Below are 18,324 nucleotides of genomic sequence, written 5' to 3'. Positions count from 1 at the left end.
CACACTGCTTAAATGTAGTGGGTATGTGTATGCACATACATTTAGCTTTTGCAGTTTATGTCACAACCATATACAAGTCAAATTTTACTCTAAATGAAGATATTTGACACTAAACATTTATGAGCATGAGGACCTAGTTTTTACCAGAATAATTATAATTCCCCTTCTTTTACTTCCTCTGCAAAACATTACATATGAAGGTTAAATATTCTTATTTTCTTTCTCTGTCCCCTGTCTTTAAGCACATAGTTAAATCTTTACCACATCCATGTGAGTTAGGTATGCTGGGCCTCACTTTACAGAAGGAAACCCTGAAACTCTGTGGTTTTGTAACCATCAAAATCACAAATCTGACAATTAAAATGCAGATCGAGGATTCAAATGCAGCTCCATTTGACCCCAAAGCTTTTCTTTTCCTGTTACTCTATTCTGCTTCCTTTTAATATAAATGAAATTCCAGGGATTTGACTGTGAAATATTCTTCCAATTTCTGTTTGAACCAATAGGTTGATTAATTCTCCTTTGGGCTCTTTTGGTTTACAACTGGATTTTCCAATAGATCCTAGGATGTGATTCCAATCATGAAATTGATATGGAGGCAAGAAATCATTGGATTTGCTATACACAAGTAGAAGTTTTCAATGTACCTAAGATGTCAAAGTCCTAAATCATGAAAATAGAAACAAATGGACATTTTGTGATCATGTTATACATATATTTTTAAATACAAAATGTACTTGGCTTTAAAAATGGAAAATTCAGCTCAGAGATGAGGCAAATGTAACGTACATGGCTGTTTAAGTTGGTCACATATGATCTTTTTAAATAGTTGACCCAGCTGGTGCACTACTTACCTCAGCTTTAGCAGTGGCTTTGAGGCTGAGTGTCATGTGCCTTGTCAGTCGGCCCCCGTTTGAATGCTCACATTGTTCCCACTGACTTCACTGCCCATGCTGACTGACAGGGATAATACTTTTACTACACTCTGCAATTTTTAACTTGAAAATCTCAAAGTGCATAAAAGTGAATGGAGCTTTGGCTCACTAAAGTAGAGATGGATTTCTTTCCCTTTTTTCTTTAATTTTACGAGTGAAGTTGATATTTTAAAACTAGTCTTAGAAAAAAGGACTCAACTTGTAGTCACTTAGCAAGCATAGCTAACTATATTATTTTGTCTAATCCTAGTTTTATTGCTTTAACACATTTGAGAAATTCTGCAGACCTTGTGAAGCAGGGAGGTATGGATGAAAGGAGTCAAGTATAAAATCATTGGCGCAGGTGAAAACCAAACATAGAACAAAACACAGCAACAAAGAAAAAAATTTCAATACATTGCTTCCCAGCAGCATAAGAAATTTAAAAGCTTTATTTTCTGATAAGCAGAATAAACCCTAACATTTAATGTGACAGCCATAAGGGCTGATGTACTCTGGGGCAGTCTTGCCGTAAGTGTGGGGCTGAGAGCCCCACTCTGTTCTGTTCTTGCTAGGCTATGGGGGTAACACTTTATTTAAATGCATTACATTTTTGGTGGACATGATGAAGATTCCTCAAAAGCCCATCCATCCTCCCTAATTTTCAATGCATTACATATTTGAAAATTTGAATGTAATTAGGGAGGATGGATGGTTTTTGAGGAATCTTTATCATGTCCAATAAAATATGGCTGAAAGAACCAGCATGGTTAGCCTGAAGAAGGGAAATCCATTTCTGGAACCTTGATAGCTGGCTTCTAGGAAATGAGGATCTGTTATGGGAAAGAGAGATTAGACTTATTTTAGGTGACTTCAAATAGGAAAATTCTAGCTCAACATATAGAAGCACTTACAGAACTTTGGAAATAGGTGCTTAATATATTTTTTGAAAGAATGAATGGGTGTGATTGAAAGCATGGACACATAGTCTCCCGAAGTGGAATACTGTGGAAGAGACTGAAGTCCTCTATTGAATTTTAAATGTGGAATTGATGAATTCTTCCAGGGAACAATTTCTAGAGAGGTGAGAGTTGGTTTGTGGGATATTTGAAAATTCTTAGAATATTACTAATTCTGAAGTTGAATGTAATTTGTGACTCTCTTTATTAGAAATCTTTTATTTTCCATAGAGAAACACCACACTTTCCCTAAAATACAATTTGTGTTTTCCCTGATGATAAATAATATAATTTTAATAATGTATGGTCTTTTTAAAAATTCTTATTTTATTGATATTTATAAACCAGATTATGGGATGGGAAAGGAAACTATGATCCTAGGTTTTCCTAGGAAAAATGATCAAGACAGTTTGTTGAGTACTTTCAAGTCATATAGTGAATTAAAAATGATTGCATCTGGTTGGTGATCTTTTTGTAAGATAATGGTGTTTTTCCTAAAAAAAAAAAATTTAAAAGTTAAAATTCAAGACTTTGAAATCTGCACAATTGATTCAGAATAAAGGGGTATATTTAAAATGAAGGCTACCTTTTGGATTAAAACAAATTTTGTTGAAGAGAATTACAGTGGTTCTCAGTTGAGGCAATCTTCTACCCATTCTACAACCACAGGGGAAATCTAGCAATATCTGCACATTTTTTATTATGACAACTGAGTGAGGCAGGGGTGGATGCTATTGGCATCTAATCAACTTGCAATGTACAGTATCCTACAACAAACAAGTATCCAGCCCAAAATGTCAATAGTGTGAGGGTTAACAAAACCATTTGATGCTTCTCATTCATTTAAAACCAGACATGAGATTTCTTTGAACAATGAAATGAAATGCATAGAATATAAAATATATTTTAGTTCTTATCTTCCGAAGATTTTCCATTTACTCAAATTGAAGTTATATTTGACAGAATGGCTAACTTTGACAACATGAGACTAAACATTGCAGAAGAGGCCCTTGGCTCTTAGGCTAAAATTTCCTACCTTTTCTACTTGTATTGGTAACTCATCTTTGTTTCTCTTACCACTGACTTGTTCTTGTCAAGTATCTCTCACATTAAAAAACAAAACAAGGGGTTGGGGATGTGGCTCAAGTGGTAGCGCTCTCGCCTGGCATGCGTGAGGCCCGGGTTCGATCCACAGCACCACATACAAACAAAGATGTTGTGTCCCTTGAAAACTAAAAAATAAATATTAAAAAAAAACCTCTCTTGTTTGAGAATATGTTGACTAATCTCTCTCTCTCTTTAAGTCCAATGTATTTGAAGAATAATCTACAATTATTTACACGTTCTCCATGCTACTGAGATTTCTCTAGAAACATATTACTAGTGTAAATCTAATGCATGCTTTTTATTTCTTTTATTTATTAATTTATTTTTATTTCTATTTTTGGCTTTCTGAAATGATTCATTTCTTATATTTATATCTCTGACAGTTTGGTTTTTGTTCAATTTCTTCTGAAGAAGTTTTTTTTTTTTTTTTTTTTTTTTTTTTTTTTTTTTTTTTTTTTTTTTTTTTTTAGCTCTGTGGCTTCTTCTCAGTCTCTAAAGGGCCCTTCTCTTTCTGCCACCCTATCTTATTGAGATTCTTCAGAATTCTATCCTTAATCAGCTTTCTCTTTTCACAGAGCTTTTTCTAAGAGATCCATTCCCGTGGAATTTAGTATGAATTTAGAATGAATCTTCATGACTCCCAAATATAGAGCCCGTAGTTCTGACTTCATTCTACAGTTCTGTATTTATATATCCATAAATTGTCCCCTGGATGATCTACAGATATCTCGAATTTAGTGTCTAAAACTGGATTACTCTTCATGTACAATCTTCCCATGTACCTGAGATCTGCTAATGAATTAAGCACTTACTTAAGTTGCAAACTCTGAGTCATCTCCAACTCCTTTATCATCAATTCCTGCCAAATGTTTCAGATTTAACCTTGTGAATCTCTCATATTCATTTATTCTTCTCCATAACCAGTACTACCATCTTGATTTAGGAATGTCTGAAATATTAAATATTGACATTAAATTTTTTTTTCAAATTTGAAAAAGGAAAAGGATGATTATGTTGTTTGCTTTAGACTTTTCACTGGTCACATCTTAGCTGCATCATAGAATTCAACATACCATGGCATGTAGATCTTTTGTTACCCACTTTCTTCCCAACTTCCTCTTCCTTCACAATCCCCACCCTGAAAACAAGATGGACAAGTCATGTTATTTCATGACATGTCTTTATATAGTCCTTTTTGTTTAGCATGCCCTAGTTAATTAAAATGTCATTTATTATCTTGTAAAAATTTTCTTCTTAATAAAGAAGTAGATAGAAATAGATTTAAAAAAAAAGAAGAAGAAGACGATCTTTGCACCACACCTTCTTTCCTTTCTACCTCCCTAGAGGCAGCACCTGTTGCCTCTTTTAGGAGTTTCTTCTGCTATTCGCCTCTGTATTATGAAATACTTTGCTTACGAATCTACTTCTTGACTTGTCAGCTTTAGATCTTTGCTATTACGTTCTTTCTTTTTCATAATTCTAGTACCATTAACTTCAGGATGATACTCAAAACTTAAGAACTGGTACAGCACAGGCACTGATTAATTACTACCAGTCTCCCAGGTGGTTTACATGTGCTAGCAAGTGGCCCTAATTTTATGATAATCTTTTGCTCAATTATCACTATTGATATTATTATAACTACATAGGTATTATCCAGTGCTGAAACAAATGATAAACTGTGATTATATTGCTTACATATTTTTGTTTTTCACAAGTATTAATTAATGCTTTAAAATCATTTATTTCTCATTAAAAATTCATTATAAACCTCAATTTCTCTATGAAGTCTTTGCCACTGGGCCGAGTTGATTCTTCACCTGGTGTAACTCCTGTGTTATCTTTGTTGCTATGCTGATCACACTTTACTTGAATATTTGTGTATCTGTGTTTTCTAGTATATGATCTCCTTGAGGTCAGTGATAATATCTTTGAGACTTCAGCATCTTGCACCAGTGCCAAATACATAGTGCTTAATCAATATCTGTTGAGAGGATGGAACAGGAGTACCCTTTTTGTAATAGACTTAACTATTTGGTAGAGGGTTTGAGAGCATTTTTCTATTTTCTGCATCTCTTCTTTCAGATAGCAAACTCAAATGTCCACTAGGATCCTGACTGTTAAAATAAATGAGATCAGCAAGTCTCATATAGTTTGTGGCACTTAAAGGAGTTATCTGCTTCTTAGTCCCAGCCGATTATTAGAGGAGAAAATCCTTCATTGCCAGACCTCCTGTAATTTTGAGAGAAGCACAAACTTCAGGTCTAATATGAACTGCCTTAATTCAGTTTTGAAAAACTGTGCAGGTCAAGGAAATGATTCTTCAGGAATAATTCTGTTCATGGTCATCAGTTGACGGTCTGAAGATTGTGGGTGGGAAGTGGGAGGTAGAGTGCATGTTGTTCCAGGTTCTCTGCTTGGTTTGGGTGCTGGTTTGGCTGAAGATGCCTCCTCCCCTGGGGCTCTGCGTCTCCCTAATCATGGTGGCCTCCTTTTGCCAAGTGAAGCCAGCATGTGGAGTGAGGTCCAGCTGAAAGGGCTTGGGTAAGGTTTTTATGAGATCGGGGTCCCTTCCATCCGATGGAGGTGAGAATAAGGGTTAAATTATAAATGATAGTGGAAGGAGTGCAACTAGACTAAAAATTGCATAAGATGTGCCAATTCATGTATTTTTTTTTTCTGATAAAACTTAATTTTGCAAACCCTGAGCAGATATTGCTACCCCCAGTTTGTAGATGTTGACATTTACCTTTCTTTTGAGTTTCCATTATTAGAACAGATTAACTGTAAAATTAAGGTGTCCTCATTTTGCCCCATAAAGAAAGTTCATGTATGGAATTTTGGAAATGGATTAAATGTCTTTTATTATTTTCCACTAGAAATTGCTACTATGATTTTTGATTTTGAAGTTTTTGTTTGTTTATAGATTGACTGAGTCATTCTTCATCCTTTATGCTCTGTATCATTTGCCGAGATTATGAAGATGAGTAATACATAGTTTCTGTGTTTGAGAAACCCTAAGTGATTGTTTGCTTCTTTTTGTTCTAAGTGTAAAGGGAGAGACAAATATTGGGGGGGAAACGTGTAAATAATTGAGAAATTTGGTGGCCAAACTGTGACAAAAAATGTGAGTCATTCCTTTTTCTCTTGTTGCAATAAACAAAATGTGCTGGGAAAAAATTGGAAAGCACAAATAAGCAAGATTAAGAAAAAAAATCCCCTCTTAGCCAGTGTGAGCAACTCTGTATTTATTTATTAAGTGACTATTTATACAAATTGTTTTTTTAACTTTATAAACAAAGAAACCCATGCACACAAATCACACTAAATGATTATCCTATAGTCTGCTTTCTTGTTTAGAAATATATTAAAATGTTCTGTTGGTGTTTGAACACCATTTTTTTATGGCTGAAAACTTATTACATGAAGATAAATAAAATGTATTTAATCAATGCTCTATTGTTAACTATTTAGGTAATTTCTATTTTTTTCTTACACCATTAGAAATTTCTAAAGCTAGCTAAATCTTTTTTATGTGTTCTGAATTATTTCTTTAGGAAAAATTACTAGCAATGTAGCTATTGGATTTAAGGGTTTGTACATTGTTTGAGATATTTTTTGATTTAACTTCTGTAGAGTTAAATCTACAGATTTAAGATTACAGATTAAATCTATAGATAAGCAGTATGAGTTTATCCATCACCAGTGGATTTGAGTTGCCATTTCTCTTTACTTTTTCCAACACCAAGTAGCATATCTTTCTTAAAAAAAATCTTTTCTAATTTGAAAAATGGAAAAAAAGCCTGTCTTTATAAAGACCCTTTTGAGTAGTCTTTGACATTTGAACATCTTGGCTACTGCAGTTTTCTGTTGTAGGACTATTATTTTGTGTTGTGAAGAATTGGTTGGCTGATTATCTGCCTTAGTTATCTGCTTTAGAGCAAGTTGAGGGTCAGGAATGTCCTATTCACCTGTGTGTTCCTGGATGCCCATGAATTGAATTGAAATGAATTGGGGAAGATGTGCTGTTTAGAAATTGTTAGCCAAGTGTATAATTTTCAATATAACCAGTGAGAGGTTAAGTTACATCTTGCATAATAATGAGTAAGTTTTACTGATCACTGATTATATGCCAACCCTATCTTCAGTGCTTTGAATTCTTAACACATTGCTATGGTTTAAGTATAAGGTATCTCCCAAAAGTATATGTGTGAAACAATACAAGAATATTCAGAGGTGAAATGATTAGAGTATGAGGGCCTTAACCTAATCTGTGGATTAATCCACTGTATTTGGACTAACTGGGTGGTAATTGTAAGATGGTAGGGTGCGGTTAGAGAAAATAGTTTCCTGGGGGCATTCATTGGGGTTTATATTTTGTCCCTGGTGAATGGAGCGCATTCTCTCTGTGTTTCCTTTTTACCATGTCCTGAGCTATTCTTGGCCATGGTCTTCCACCATGATGTTCTGCCTCACCTTGAGCCCAGAGCTGTGGAGTCAGCCAACCATGGACTGAACCTTTGAATCTATAAGCCAATATAAACTTTTATTAAATGACTATTTATACTATTTATGTTGTTCTTGTCAGGTCTTTTGGTCAGAGCAGTGAAACTGACTTGAACACACCAAATTAGCATACTTTTAACACTGATAAACAGGTCTTAAACTCAGGACTAGCTACTTCCTAAGCCACCTTTATATTCCTCTTTTCCTCTCTTCTATCCTCTCCTCTTTTCCTTGTAGACATTTTTGATATATACTTACTAGAGAGAACAGCATAATGAACCTCGACACACCATCATGCAGTTTCAACAATTACCACCATGAAGCCAGTCTTGTTTCCTCTGTCTTTTTTTTCTCATTACTTTGTACCCTTATTCCACGTTGGATTATTTCAAAGCAAATCTCAGGCTCCTTCCTAAGATATGTCCAAGTCTCCTCCTTTAAGATGCATATTCAAGTATAAGAACTCTGGCTTGAAAATACCATCTTTAACTGAAAATATGAGACATTCTGGCCTCTGTTCCCCTGCCTGGCTGGGAGAGAGTTACAGAGCCACAGGCTTGCTATTCTCCTAAGTGGATCATGACTTGGAGATAGTATTTCACATTAAGCAAATTCTTGAGTTCTCATGCTTATTTTTTGGTTCTGTTTTGTACTTAAAGGCCTAGTGATCCTCCACTGTGTGGTGGCTGATGGGAATTCAACCAGAAGTCCTGAAACGAATGGCCCTCTCTGTGGAGATCTTGGGGAAAACTGCACAGGTAACACTTCATATTCAATCTTGGAAAGTTGATCTCCCCGTTTTAATATTTTGATAATAGAAGTCATAATATTAGGCAGTTCTTTAAGCACAGGGTAATGTACAAGGTATTGTACTAAGTGGTTTACATTCAGTTATTCACTCATTCCTTAAAACAGCCCTCTGAGTGAGGTTATATTTTTTAAAATTTTATTTTAGGATAAAGTTTACAAAGGCTAAGCAAATTTCCCAAGGTCACACAGCTAGTAAATAGAAAATCTGGGATTTGAACTCAGGTCTTTCTGACTTCCAGTACCTTCATTCTTAACTACTATATTGGATGTACCAGACATGAACCATAACCTGTGATATCTTGCATTGGATTCATGGAAAGATGGCACATACTGTTTAAATTTAAATTCTTTTATTTTCTCTGCTTGGAAAAAGAGAAAAAGGTAAAGGAGATGCTTGAGTTAGTTTTCTCAAAGTTGTCATTCTAAGGCAAAGTTTTTCCTTAGTAAGGGTTTATGGACCATCTGGCCCTTGCTGAAGTACTGAACCTTGCTGAAATACCATGAAAGCAGCCATACATGCTATGCAAATTAATAGGCTTGGCTGTGTTACAACAAAATTTTATTTAGAGAAACAGGCCATGGGCCACATGTGACCCTTGGAACATAGTTTGCTGACCCCCAGTCTAAGGTGCTGTTTATTTTGTTTAGGTTGTGTGATCTTGTCTTCTATAAGATATTGTCTGATTTTAAAAAATAACAAAAACAAAATACAAGCCTTTTTCCAAGAGTAGGGTGGAGTAGAGAAGAGCCTGTAGGTTCCCTGGAAACTTTTCTGGGCTGGGAGTATGGTGACTTGATGTGAGTGCCCCTTTCCTAGCACCCTGGGAACGTTGTGGCTGAGCCAGGAACATGCTGAGCAACTCTTCCTGAGCTGAGTCATTAGCTCCAGCCCAGTCCTCGTCTTTCATCCTGCAGAGCAGTGGGTGGGCTGGAGGGTGTGCATAGGCTGTGGCATCCACTGGTGTCTTAGGTCATGCTTGTGTGGGCCTGGCCTTGTCACCCATGTAGGGAGAACAAGGCCAACTTTATGTGATTGTGTGTTTTTCTTCACTCTGGCTTCAGATGTCTTCAATGATGACATTTTCACATTTCCCTTGGGAAATTATCCATCATCTGATGACTGACAATGTTCAAAAATCTACTCCTAGATGTGTTTTTGTTTTTGTTTTGTTTTGCAGTACTGGGAATTGAACCCAGAGCCTTGTGCATGCCAGGCAAGCAATTATCACTGAGCCACACTGCCAGTCCCTAAATGTGTTTTCTAATTTTACTTTTATTGTAGCAAGACATTTAACATGAGATCTACATTTTTAATCAATTTTAAGGTGGACAATACAGAAGATCTCTTGAATTTATTTCCTTTTCATAACTACAGCTTCATACCTGTTGAGTAGAAACTTACCATCTCCTCCCTCCTCAAACTCCTGGCAACCACCTTTCCACTCTCTGCTTCTATAAATTTTGCTGTTTTAGATACTTCATAAAAGTGAATTCAAGTAATGTTTGTCCTTATGTGACTGGCTTATTTCACTTAGTATAGTATCATCCAGGTTAAGTCACATTTTCATGCATTGTAGGGTCTTCTTCTTTTAAAAGGCTGAATATCATTTCCTTGTATTTCTATGCCACATTTTCTTTATCTATTTCTCAGTCAGTGGACACATAGCGTATGTCCAGTTTTGGATTCTTGTGAATAGTGCTGCAATGAGCATGGAAGTGCAAATCTCTCTTTGAGTTTCTGATTTCAGTTCTTTTGAATTAATACCCAGAAGTGGGATTATTGGATTATATGGAAATTCTATTTTTCATTTTTCTGAGGAGTCTACATATTGTTTCCCGTAGTAGCTGTGCCATTTTACATTCTGACCAAGAGTTTACAAAGGTTCCAATTTCTCCACATATTTGCCAACACTTTTTCTGTCTTTGATAATGGCAATGCTAACAGATGTGAGGTGATCTTATTATGGTTGCGATTTGCACTTCTCTGATGATTTATGGTGTTGAACACCTTACATATTGGCCATTTGTAAGTCTTTGGAGAAATATATATTCAATTCCTTAGCCAAGTTTAGAACTCAGAGTATTGGTTTTCTTGGATTGAGATGTAAGAGTTTCTTATATGCTTTGGATATTATTTCCTTATCTCATATATAATTTGAAAACACTTTCCCCTATTCTATAGGTGCCTTTCCACTCTATTGTTTCCATTACTGTGAATAAATTTTTAATTTGGTGCCATTCCACTTGATTTTGGTTTTTGTTGACTGTGTTTTGGAATATCAAATTCAAGAAATGATTACCAATGATTATAGTAATTTTACAGTTTCAGGTCTTATATTGAAGTCTCCAATCTGTTCTGAGTTGAATTTTGTGTATGGTTTGAGAAAAGGGCCCAACTTCATTCTTTTTACATATAAATATCAAGTTTTAAAACATCATTTATTGGAGAAACAATCCTGTTTTCATTTTGTATTCTTTGCACCATTGCTGAAGATTAGTTGACCATATATGCATGAGTTTATTTCTGTGCTGTCTATTTTGTTCCATGGTCTGCATTATGTCTGTTTTTATGCCAGTCCCACACTGTTTTGTTTTTGGGGTGTGGGGTAAATTGAACTCAGAGACATTTAACCACTGATCCACATCCCCAGCCTTTTTGTTTTTGTATTTTATTTAGAGATCAGGTCTCACTGAGTTGCTTAGGGCCTTGCTAAATTGCTGAGGCTGGTTTTGAACTCACAATCCTACCCTTAGTCTTCTGAGCCACTGGTATAGAGTCCTGTGTCACCAAGCCTGGCTACCACACTGTTGCAAACACTATATCTATCTTTGTAATATATTTTGAAATCACATTGATTAGTTTTCCTATGGAACCACCCTCACATCTTAGGGATGAATCTAATTTTCTCATGGTGTATCATTCTTTTATTTTGCTGTAGGATTTTGTTTTCTAGTATTTTATTGAGGAGTTTTACAACTATGTTCATCTGGGGCATTAGCCTGTAATTTGATTTTCTTGAAGTGATTTTGTTTGGCTTTGAGGTCACAGAATGCTGCACTTACAAAATGAGTTTGGAAATGTTCTCTCTGCTTCAACTTTTGGGAATAGCTTGAGAAGATTTAGCATTAATTATTTAAATATTTGATAGAATTTACCAGAGAAGCCATCTAGTCCTGAATTTTTTTGTTTTGGAAGGGTTTTAATACCTCTTTTTGTATGCAATTGTGTGTGTGTGTGTGGTGCTGGGTTTTGAACCCAGTGCCTTGTGCATGCGAGGCAAGCATTCTACCAACAGATCTGTATCCCCAGCCCCTTGTTTTAGAAAATTTTTGATTTGATTCAGTCTCATTAGTTACAAGTGTTGAGATATTCTTCTCCTTATGATATAGTTATGGTAGGTTTATGTTTCTAAGAATTTATCCATTTCTTCTAGATCATTCCATTTGTTGGTGTATAGTTTTTCATAGTCTCATGTGATGACTTTCACCTCTGTACCATCAATTGTAATATCTTTTTCATTTTGTTCTTTATTCTTTTCTTCTCACTGTTTTGCTAAATATTCATCAATTTTATTTGCCTTTTCAAAAAATCAACTCTTAATTTTTAAAATTTTTTTTCTATTTATTTTCTTGTTTGTTTCATTTATTCTTAATCTAATCTCTACTATTTCCTCCCTTCTACGAACTTCAAGCTTGGTTTGTTCCTCTTTTTTTTTTAGTTTCTTAAAGTGTAATTTTACCTGGTTATTTGAGATCTTACTTCATTCTTTGATGTAGATGTTTACCATCATAAACTTCCTTATTAGAGCTGCTTTGTTACATATCCTAAGTTTTGGTATGTTGTGTTTGTTTCAAAGTATTTTCTAATTTTCCTCTTAATTTGTCTTTGCCACATTGATTTTTCAGGAGTGTATTGTTTGACTTTCACATACTTGTGTATATTCCAGTTTTCCTTCTGCTACTATTGAGTTCTAATTTCATTTCAATGTGATCAGAAAAGATAATTGGTATGATTTTGATTTACTTAAATTTGTTAAGACATTTTGGTACTATAACATGTGATCCGTATTGAAGAACGCACTTCAGAAAAATGTGTATTCTGCTGCTTTGGGGCAAAATGTTTTGTTAATTATCAGGTAGGTCTGGTCCAAAATGTTGTTCAGTCCACTATTAATTACCTTATTGATGTTCTGTCTGGATGGTCTCTCTATTATTGGAAGTGGACTATTCGAGTCTTCTAATATTATAGTATTGCCATCTAGAGGAAAGTTTCCCAGATGGTCTTGGACCATCCTAGATATCTTCCTTTTCTTTCCTGTAATTAGTTCCCAGGAAAAACTGTAGAATGTACTAGGAATCATCATCAGAACACTCATATCATATGAGGAGCAACTGACAGGAATAGCCTGGGCTCTGTTCCTGTCCCTGCTAGAAGAAGATATCCTGCAGAGTATTATCCTAGTGAGTCTCATTTACCCATTGTGTAAATCTCAGGGAAAACTGCTTTTCAGGGTTCCTCAACTGCAGTACCACATGGAACACATGCAGATTAGATTCCTTTCTCCCTGTGTAGTTTTCCTGAGCTTTGGTGGTCACCACAAATCCTAGTATTTTATTGCTCCTTGTTGCCTGTGAAAATAATGTTGTTTTGCTTGTTGTATGAGTGTTCTGCCTACTGGACTTGTACAAATCAATTGCTAACTAATGCATGGTGAGAATTATCTCTTTCATTCATGTCTGTCAATATTTGCTTCATATATTTAGATATTATAATGTTGAATGCATATATATTTACAATAGTTTTATCATTCTGGTAAAATAAAAACTTTATCATGGTACAACGTCTATCTTTCTCATTTGATCTCTTGTGGCAGATTTTGAATTAATGGTTATTTTGTCTAATATATGTCTAGTCATCTCTGATCTCTTTTGTTTACCCTTTTTGTGGGCTCTGTCCATCCCTTCAATTTTGGCCTCCATATATTCTTGAATCTAAAGTGATTCATTTACATGCCATGCAAGACATAGACTTGAATCTTGTGGTTTTGTATCCATTCAGCCATTCTATAGCATAGGATTGGGAAGTTTAACTTATTTACATTTAAAATAATTATTGATAGGGAAGGAATTCCTATTGCTATTTTGTTAATTATTTTCCATCCTGTAATCTTTTTCCTCTCCTGCTGTTTTTCTTTATGTTCTGTTGAGGTTTTCTTTTTATTGATATGCTTTGATTATTTTCTCTTTTGCTTTTACCTGTCTCCTATAGATATCTTATTGGTGGTCATCGTGGGGCTTTCATAAAATACAATTAAGATTGAGTATATAAAGCTGGAAACAGCTTAGCTTCAATCACATAAAAATTCATATTTTTACTTCCTTTCATTCTACACCTTGTAACTGATATCACAATTTACACTTTTATACTATTGTATATCCATTAATATATTTTATATTTATAACCATTTTACACTTTTGTCTTTTAACTTTAAACTAAAATTAAAAGTAATATATCTTTCTCATTATAGTAATAGAAGGTTTTGTATTTGTCTATATATTTTACATTTACCAATAAGTTTTATATTTTCTTGGGATTTTTATAACTATTCAGCGTTCTTTGACTTCCACATTACTTTGCTTGTAAGGTAGCATTGGAGGTGGTAAAATCTCTGACTTCGTCTGGGAAAGTCTGTATTTTTTCTTAGATTTTGAAGGTCAGTTTTGCTGGATATAGTATTCTTGGTTGGCAGATGATTTCTTTCAGTGGTTTGACTATGTCATCTCACTCCTTTATGGCCTATAAGATTTCTACTGAGAAATCCACTTACAGTTTAATGGAGATTCCTTTGTACATGAAAAGTCTTGCTGCCAAATATTTTCTCTTCATCTTAGACTTTTTCCCATTTGATTATAATGAGATTTGGTGTGGATTTCTTTGGGTTCCTCTTATTTGGGATACACTGGACCTCCTGGGTATGGATATCCATTTATTTCCCTTGATTTGGAAAATTTTGTCCATTATTTATTTGAATAAGCTTTCTGCCCTTTCTCTATTTTGTTTTCCTCATACTCACATAAACTATATATTGAGCTTCTTGATGGTGATCTGTAGGTCCGTTGTTATTGTTTAGATATGAGGTGTCCACCAAAAGCTCATGTGTGAGACAATGCAAGAGAGTTTAGTGGTGAAATGATTGGATTATGAGAGCCTTAACCTAATCAGGTATTAATCCCCTGATAGGTATTAACTGGGTGGTAACCATAGGCAGGTGGGGTGTGGCTGGCAGAGGAGGGTCATTGGAAGTGTGCCTTTGGAATATACATTTTGTCCCTGGAGAGTAGAACTATCTCTCTCTACTTCCTGGTGCCATGTACTGAGTTTCTTTTCTCTACAACATTCTTCTACCCTGATGTTCTGTCTTACCTAGCACCCAGAGCAATGGATCCCAGTCTATGGACTGAGACCTCTGAAACTGTGAGTGCCAAATAAACTTTTCCCCCTCTAAAAATGTTCTTCTCAGGCCTTTTGTTCATAGCAGAAAAAAAAAAAGTTGACTAAATCATCCTTTAAGCTTCTTTTTCTCTCCTTTTGCTCTTTTTTAACTGTACAATTTCCAATGACTTCTTCAAGTTCACTGAGACTTTTTTTTTTTGCTTGACATAGTCTGCTTTTGAACTTCTAGTGAATTTTCAGTTCCATTATTATTCAGCAACAACATTTTATGTTTAATATTTTTAAGCATTTCTCTCTCTTTGTCAAAATTTTTACTTTGTACATGCATAGTTCTCCTGACTTTGTTCAGTATCCTTATGATCATTTATTTTGAATTCTCTGTCAGGTATATTTCTTCATATCATTAGGATTAGTTTATTTTGACCCTTTCTTTGTGCCATTTTTCACTCTTTCTTCATTTCCCTTGACTCTTTTTGCTGGTATTTGAATATTGAAGAAAATACCTACTGCTCACAGTTTTTGCAGGCTGGCTTATATGAGACGAGACCCTCATCAATCAGTCCAGTTAGATATTGTCAGGACCTTTCAAATTTCCATGCTAGTTACTCTGACTCCTTTGTTCTTAATGGCCCTTGGACTCAAGAGAATGCCAAGTCTCATCAGTGCTCTGAGACAAATTAGACCAAAGTCACTCTCTTGACAGCTTTGGGAAGAATTGGGTCTTTACATAGTCTTCCTGACGTTTTCTCTCCACAGGGAGAATCTGAGAAAAGGTCTTTTGGCGCTTTCATTCTGTGATAACTTAGTGGAGGGTGCATGATTGCTGCTAGTTCAAACCGTGGTCTCTGTTCTTACTGGCTCCCAGTAGAGTATGCTAGGTCCTGTCAGTGTTCCAAAAGAGGCAAGACAGAAACAAGTCATTTGTCAACCCTCAGATGAAATAGGACAAGTCATATATTGAATGTGAAGTTCAACTCTTTTACTCCCTGGGAAGAAGGTGGGCGCTGGTATTCTTCCTCTGCTTACTCTGTGCTGAGCCAGAGGATGAGCCAGGGAATTGCCCGTGTAAACTGCTGTCTCTGATATCACTGGTCCCATGTGGGTAGAGTATGCTCCAAAACAAGCAAGACAGAAACCAATCTTCTGAGAAGCCCCTGTAAGTGCTGGGGTATTGGATATGCAGTCTGAATCTTTCTCTTTCAAAGGAGAAGCTAGGATATGGAGTTGGGAGGCAGGGAGCAGGTAGTTCTGATCATATGGCACTGTACTCTGGGTAGAGACTGAGGTGAGAGGCTCTGATGACTTTTCTTGCTGGCTTCCACGGGTTTCTGCACTCATCTTGAGTACAGGAGCTTTTCAATTAATTTCTGCATTGCTCACAAAGGAAATTTGTCTGATGTTGTTGATGACTCAGTGAAGGGGAGGAGAGTTGAAGACTCTTTATTCTGCTCTCTTTCTGATGTTACTCCCTGTTTTCTAATTTTCTATGTAATACAAATAGATGTTGTTTTTGTATTGTCCTCCAATAACCTTTAACGAAAGAGGGGCTAAGGAAACCCCAAACACAGTAATCCTCAGTCTTTCACAGCCATTTTGTTATCTCAGGTGTCTTTCTTCTTCCAGCACCGAACTTTCTTCCTTTAAAGACTGTCCCATAGATGCAAATCTTCTTTCTGTCATACTCCCCCAGTAATCAGTGACACTTGACCTCTCGCATGGTCCCCATTGTACAAAAGCCAATTGCTCAGAGGGTAGAAACCGTGGAATATGGTCTATATCTTTAACTTTTTAAATTCAAATTTTAAAAATTAAAATTGCATTAATTTTGTATTACTTTCATAATATTTGGACTTTCAGATTCCTCTTCCCTTCTACTGAGGAAGATCAGTGAGGAAGTTGGTTCCCCTCTTAAAATCCATACCTTTCTCTGAATTTTGCTCAAGGAATTTCCCTTAGTCATAATTTCTCAGAGGTGATCTGCAAAAAATGCCTAAATAATTTCTTCCTACAGCTTCCAAATTGAAGAATCTTTGATTCTTGTGTCTCACCATCATTTTTTGTTTCTATCCATTTTACTCCTTTTTAAGAGTTCAGGTTGGCATTTCTAGATCTTATGATACCCAAGTAACATTATTAGCACAATTAAAGCACAAATAGATTAGTAGCTTGGTAGAGGACTAGAGTTTGTTTACCACAATTTGATGTCAGAAAGACAATTTTGGATTTTTCTGGATAAGATATTGTTCTTCTTGAAAATATAATAATATCTTTTGCTATTTGAGAAATAGGTCCAGGACTTGGAGCAAGAAAGGATTCTAGCTTGGCTGTATTTTGGACAGTATTGATGAATCAAATGAGAAACTAGAAATATAAACCAGAAATATTCAGTATTTCTTTGGTTTACTCTCCTTTTCATAATAGTCTATTTTTAATCTACTCAGAAAACAGCAAAACCCCTCCCAAAAGATGATTCTAAACATGATGAAAATCAATGGATTGGATTTTGAAAATGCTAACCAGAAAATGGGCTTCCAAATTTTTGTGTCATCAGAAGTGCTATTATCTAATATTATCATTATCCTTTCATATTACCAGGCTAATTCACTGCATTGCCTTAAAATATCACCTAAAAGCAATACACATGCTATGGTGTACATGCTTGAGTGATCTTTCAGGACTGAAACTGGATTGGCCTGTTCTCACATTATAATTAACTGACTTTAAATAAACCATCTTCCTTTTCTTTCCCTTCCCCTCCCTCTCTCCCTCTTTCCTTCTGTCTTTGTTTCCTTCCTTATTTTGTTTTCTTCCCTTTTTTGCTGTGTTTATTATATTATATTAACATGTATCCAGGGTCCACACATCATACCAATAACACTTAAAAGAAAACAATAGCACCCATCATCTATCAAACTTCTGCTAATTGCCAAATACCTTTCTACTGTTTTACATATATAAATTCACTTAATCTATAATTTTGTCTTTGTTATCCATTTTTTAGATGAAAAAAATCGAGGCACAGAGAGTCTAAGTAATTTGTTTCAGGTCACACAGTTAACATGACTTTGGAGAGACCATCGCCTAAACTGCTTAGAATCATGTGGGAATATAAAAAATGTGAAACATGAGGGAAATACTTAAAAGGAACATTGCTTGGACAAAAGATTCTTGAGAGAGGAATTAATATGGAGCTGGAGCAGGTCTTTTCTAATAACTGGCTATGTGATCTTTAGTAAGTCACTTAAACTTTCAAAGACTGAGCTTGTAACCTGTAAAATGAAAACGTGAATTGGGTGATCTTCAGGAATCTTTTCTGTGTCCAGTTGTTTCTATGATTTAATTTTCACTATCTAAGGAAGGATTCCATTTTTAATTTGCCATTTTGCAACCCGAGTAAGGCGTTTATCCATTCCACTAATACTCATGATCACCTGCACCTAAGCAGAAGGTGCTCTTCTAGGTGCCCTGGATGAATAGTTCATACTGGTAAAGATAAGGTCAGAAAGGCAGTGGAGAGATGGTCAGCAGGTAGGTCCCATGAGGCCTTGCCAGGGACTCAGAGAACATCAACTTT

General features: G+C 35.4%; 1 protein-coding gene across 3 annotated transcripts in view; it reads left to right on the top strand.

The window, feature by feature from the left end:
- The window catches only part of BTC (betacellulin), a 52,483-nt gene that overhangs the window by 17,572 nt on the left and 16,587 nt on the right, over positions 1–18,324 (top strand). For all 3 annotated transcript variants that reach the window (XM_081304683.1, XM_081304682.1, XM_081304681.1), the window contains exon 2: positions 8,146–8,244. In XM_081304683.1, coding sequence (XP_081160809.1) covers positions 8,146–8,244 — 99 coding nt within the window. The remainder of the gene's footprint in view (positions 1–8,145; positions 8,245–18,324) is intronic.

Source organism: Spermophilus citellus (genome assembly GCF_964194105.1).
Source record: "Spermophilus citellus genome assembly, chromosome: 8".
NCBI lineage: Eukaryota > Metazoa > Chordata > Mammalia > Rodentia > Sciuridae > Spermophilus > Spermophilus citellus.
The sequence above is the reverse complement of the archived record's forward strand: the minus strand, read 5'-3'. Positions and strand labels throughout refer to the sequence as shown.